Source organism: Capsicum annuum, chromosome 7 (genome assembly GCF_002878395.1).
Source record: "Capsicum annuum cultivar UCD-10X-F1 chromosome 7, UCD10Xv1.1, whole genome shotgun sequence".
Classification (NCBI taxonomy): domain Eukaryota; kingdom Viridiplantae; phylum Streptophyta; class Magnoliopsida; order Solanales; family Solanaceae; genus Capsicum; species Capsicum annuum.
Genome location: NC_061117.1, coordinates 178,627,335 through 178,633,101, shown reverse-complemented (window position 1 = coordinate 178,633,101; position 5,767 = coordinate 178,627,335). Strand labels below are relative to the sequence as shown.

The following is a 5,767-nucleotide window of genomic DNA, read 5'->3' as shown; positions in this document are numbered from 1 at the left end:
GTTTTTTCTCCATACTTTCCTATCAAGGGTCATATCCTCAATAAGTTGTAGCTACTCTATGTCACGTCTAATTACTTCTCTCCAGTACTTCTTCGGTCTACCCCTTCCCCGCTTAAACCATCCAAGGCCAACCTCTCACACCTACGAACAGAGGTATCTGTGCCCCTTCTCATCACATGACCAAACCATCTCAACCTCACTTCCCGCATCTTATCTTCCACCGACGTCATTTCCACCTTCTCCCAAATAATCTCATTCATAACTCTGTCAGCCTTCGTGAATCCACACATCCAATGCAACATCCTTATTTTCGTCACCTTCAGTATTTGGACGTGAGGGTTCTTAGTAGGCCAACACTCCGCCCCATACAACATAGCCAGCTGGATCACAACTTTATAGAATTTGCCTTTGAGCTTAAGGGGCACGTGCTTATCGCATAAAATCCCTAAAGCAAGTCTCCACTTCATCCAATCTGCCCCAATACGGTAAGAGACATCCACATCAATCTCTCCATCTCCTTGAATCATAGACCCAAGATACTTAAAACTATTCCTCTTACAAACCACCTGTGAATCCAAATTTACTACCTCTTCTTTCTCTCACCTCAAGTCACTAAACTTGTACTCCAAGTACTCGTTCTTGGTACTACTCAATCTAAATCCTTTAGATTCTAAGGTTTGTCTCCAAACCTCCAACTTATCATTAACACCTCGACGCGACTCATCAATCAACACTACATCATTCACAAAAAGCATACACCAAGGCACCTCTTCTTGAATACTCTGCGTCAACACATCCATCGTCAAGACGAATAAAAATGGACTAAGAGTTGATCCCTGGTGCAACCCTGTCAAGACTGGAAAATGCTCGAAATCTCCTTCCACCGTCCTTACTCGGGTCTTCGCCCCCTCATACATATCCTTAATCGATCAGATGTACGCCACTGGTACCCCCTTTGCCTCCAAGCATCTCCAAAGAACCTCTATAGGGACTTTGTTATATGCCTTTTTCAAGTTGATAACACCATGTGAAGATCCCTCTTCCTTCTCCCGATACTGCTCTACCAGCCTCCGCACAAGGTGAATTGCTTTCGTCGTCGAGCGACAAAGCATAAATCCAAATTGATTCTCTGAAATAGACACTACCTTTCTCAACATTCGCTCCACCACCCTCTCCCAAATCTTTATCATGTGACTCAACAACTTAATACCATGGTAGTTGTTGCAACTCTGAATGTCACCCTTGTTCTTATATAAAGGAATTATCGTTCTCCATCTCCACGCCTCGGGCATCTTAGCGGACTTGAAAATATTGTTAAATAAATTAGAGAGCCACCTCAACCCTTCCCCGGTCGTGAACTTCCAAAAGTCCACCAGAATCTCATCGGGCCCCATCGCCCGGCCCCTTCGTATCTTGTGAATAGCTTCACATACCTCATCCACCCTAAAATACCGACAAAAGCCTAAATCACGAGATTCTCGGTGTGCTCCAACTCCCTTAACACAATGCCTCTGTCCGTCTCATCATTCAAGAGATTATGAAAATACGACTGCCACCTCTTCTTAATAAGCACGTCCTCCACCAACACTCTACCATCCTCTCCCTTAATACACTTTATTTGGTCCAGATCCTGACCCTTATGCTCCCTAGCTTTAGCAAGCCTAAACAATCTCCTCTCCTCGCCTCTCTCCTCTAATCCCGAATACAATCTCTAAAAAGTTGTTGTCTTAGCCGCCGAAACTGCTAACTTAGCCTTCTTCCTAGATAACTTATACTCCTCCCCGTTCACCCGCTTCTCCTCTTCATCCTTACTCTCAACCAACTTAGTGTAAGTTGTCTTCTTCCTCTCTACTTTATTCTTGACTTCTTCATTCCACCACCAATCCCCCCGATGCTAGCCAGACCCGCCTTTCGAGACACCCAAAACCTTTCTAGCCGCCTCTTTGATGCAAACTGCAGCCCTATCTCACATACTATCCACGTCCCCCTACACTCCACGCCCCCATCCCCTCCAACCTTGCCTCTATCTCCAAAGAATTGATTGGAGTCAGGACACCCCACCTAACTCTAGGCCTGCTCTCCCCACCCCTACTCTTCTTGCCCCTCTTAATACCTAAGTCCATCACCAGAAGTCTATGTTGGGTTGCAAGGTTCTCACTCAAAATTACCTTACAGTCCTTACACAGAGATCTATCCCTCTTCTTAAGCAGCAAAAATTCAATCTGGGTCTTGGCCAACCTACTAAGAAAAGTAAATAAATGCTCCTTCTTTTTCGAAAAGCAGGAATTCACAACCACCAACCCAAAGGCCCTCACAAAATCCAAAAGAGCAGCTCCCTCATCAATCCTATCCCCAAAACCAAAGCCTCCATGTACATCGTCATAACCAATCGGCAAAGGCCCAATATGCCCATTGAAGTCCCCTTCCATGACGATCTTCTCCGAGCTAGGAATGCCTCGTATCACCTCATCCAAAACCTCCAAAAATCTCCTCTTCTCCTCCTCTCCCAGGCCCACCTACGGCACGTAAGTACTATAGACTCTCAGTGTAAACCCCCCAATGACCAACTTAATAGTCATCATTCTATCACTAACCTTATTTACCTCCACTACCTGCCCCCTAAACTCTTCGTCTACTAAGATACATACTCCATTCCTACGCCTCTCACTACCCGAGTACCACAACTTGTACCCATCCACATCCCTAGCCTTAGAACCTACCCATTTGGTCTCCTAGACACAAACAATGTTAATCCTTCTCTTCCTAAGAATCTTTACCAACTCAATCGACTTACCCTGCAGGGTCCCTATGTTCCATAATCCTATCCTTAACCTATCATCTCTCGACTCCCCTCCCCTACTACCTCGTTTACTGCCTCTCAAACTTAACCCAACACTTGGCCCCTACCCTACCCTCACCCCTTCAGGACATGACCCTATTCCACTATTAACCACCCCAGCCACTACTCAACACAAGCAACAAAAAATATTCAACAACAACAGCCAAAAATGGAAAAGTCACCGTCAGAGCGCAAAGTTCAACCAGATAACAAGAACAACAGATACTAGGCAATGAAGAAACTGAAAATAATGCGATATAATAAAATTCATAATAATTAATTAGGAGCTATATTTAGTAAAATTATGACTAAAGCAACTAAAATAGATATGTCATAAGTATCTATTTTTTAATTAAATATTATTAATTTTTTAATACATAAACAACTTATAATAATTAATTAGGGGTGATAAAGTAAAACCATAATTGAAATAGTTGAAACAGACATGTCAAAAATATCTATTTATTTTTTAATTAAATATTATTATTTTTTTCTAATACATAAATGACTTATAATAATTAATTATGGGTCAAAGCAGCTGGTCAACAAGTATATCAAAACCAACGTTTCTAATATGGATTAAATAATAATTTTTTAAATTTACTAAACTAATATAAAAACCAACGTTTCTAATATGGATTAAAAAAATAAAATTTATTTAATTTAAACATATTTAGTTATAATTAATTGATATGAATGATCATCATATTAAATTACTTAAATATATTAAATTTAAACAATTTACTTTAAAGCTATGTAAAAGTTGTAAGTAATTACACTTTATCATATTCAATTTTAAACTTAAATGAAAAGTATATGGAATATGTGGGGCTCACCATCCATGTAATATTTGACAAATCTCTCTCTCTCTCTCTTTCTCTCTCTCTCTCTATATATATATATATTAAAGGCATGCTAATTTGGCATGCCACAAAAGTCAGGATTGACATTTATTTTTTTTGTCAATTTTTTGACACTTTTCTCTTATTTTCAACTTATGAAATTACTTAAAATTAAATAAACATTCTGTATTAATTATTCCTTATTTTTTCAATTTGGAATACTAAAAGCCACTATTAATTCAGTCATTAGTGAATCATGTATGCCCTCAAAATAACAAAACTACATAAAACCTCAACTTAACGTATTTGACTGAATTGGGTATTATGCTCCAAATAAATTCGAAATGAAAAATACAAAAATGCAGTGGAAGAGGAGACACCAAAAGGAGAGAAGGAAAATTCATGAAGTGTAGTGCAGTCGACGGAGACGTCAGATTCAGGTATGATAGCTGCTTTGGCCACGGAAGGCGTCTCTGCGATGGGGTTACGATTGGTAATTCTGCGTATTGACGACCAAAAACTTATGAAAAATTATTTTTTCATGTATAGGCTTTTCAAGAACGGAGTGTTTATATGTTGGTAACTAAAGGATCAAATAAATGATTTATGAAAGAACAACGTACTAAAGATCGAAGATCAATTTGTGAACCCCAAGAAGAACTGCTACTGAGAAGTGTAAGTTACTTTTTTAATATACTCTTTTGATTTGCAAAATGATGAAAAGTATGAAGGGGTGTAAATTCTTCTTTTCTACTCTTTTGATTTACAAAGAATGAAGAATATGTACTAAAACGACATAAGAAGCTATATAAAAGATAAATTTATGATTTTCTTCTAAAAGTAAAGAATATATTTAGTATGATAATTGGAGAAGAATGAGTAGACAAATTGCGAAATAAAAGGAAGAAAATATTGAATTAAATGAAAAGATTATATATATATATATATATATTTTTAAATGTAGTAAGGGAAGAAAAAGAAAAGGAAAATCTAAAATTATTAAATAAATAATAAAAAATAAAAATAAATAAATAAAATATAAAAAAAATATGTTTTTGTTATGTGGCTTTAGTTTTAATTTTCTTTTAATCACTTTTTAAATTATTTTTTATTTGATATATTTAAAAAAATAAAAACAATAAAAAGTTATAGTTTTAGCTTTCATAAAGCAATTGTTTAAAATTTAATAGAAGTAGAACAAAAAATTAATATGAAAAGTTATTTAAAAGAATGATTTATGATTTTCCATTTAAAGCTAAAGAATAAATTTAATGTGATAATTGGAGAAAATAAGGAGATAAATAAGTTAAACTACAAAATAAAAGGAAGATATTGAATTAGATGGTAATAAATAAAAAGAATAGGGATGAAGGAAAGAAAAAGGAAAATAAAAATCTAAAATTATTAAATAAATAATAAAACATAACAAATAAAGAAAATTAAATGTAAAAATATAGTCTTTTAAGTTAGGGTGCTTTTAGTTGTATTTTTTCTTTTAATTACTTTTATTTTGATCTTTTCTATTTGATATTTAACTTAGAAAAATTATAAAATTCATAATTTTAACTTTCAAAAATATATACACACTTATATATAAGAAATATTAAAGAATTTACTGAATGAGAATTAAAAATTTAATTGCATGATATAAAGATAAAGTATTACAAATATGTAAAAAAGAAATTTCTATAAAACAATATTTTATTAATTTTTAAAATAGTGTTAACTTTTTTTTAAAAATAGATTACTTTATATTTGATCTTTTTCATATTTATTTTACCTTTTTTTTGTTACTTTTAATTTTCCTTTATTTATTGTTAATTCTAATTACATTTATGTGTGATTAATGTTTGATTCTTACCTTATGTAGGTATGCCTTTGGGGATCTTTAAAAATAGCAGTACTCGATTTATGCCCGCTATATTCGATTTTACAGATAATATGTATTCATATAAAATATGAATACAGTCCTTATTTAGTGGCGCCAAAAATAAAATTTAATATTTTAAAAAAGAAAAAAATCAAATAACGCTATCTCGTTGAACTGAATATTTTCTTGCCTAACACTACCATTATCTTTTTTTAT

The 5,767-nt window shown here is 34.5% G+C and overlaps 1 protein-coding gene across 1 annotated transcript; it reads right to left on the bottom strand.

Moving 5' to 3' along the window:
* Positions 1 to 1,973: 1,973 nt before the first annotated feature.
* LOC107876661 lies at positions 1,974 to 2,429 on the bottom strand. Its single transcript, XM_016723532.2, has one exon. It carries the CDS (start codon positions 2,427 to 2,429, stop codon positions 1,974 to 1,976), a length of 456 nt encoding a protein of 151 aa, XP_016579018.2.
* Between the last annotated feature and the right edge of the window lie 3,338 nt (positions 2,430 to 5,767).

Excerpts from the sequence above, each read along its gene's own strand:
- LOC107876661 (XM_016723532.2), bottom strand. The coding sequence starts at position 2,429 with ATGGAAGGGGACTTCAATGGGCATATTGGGCCTTTGCCGATTGGTTAT.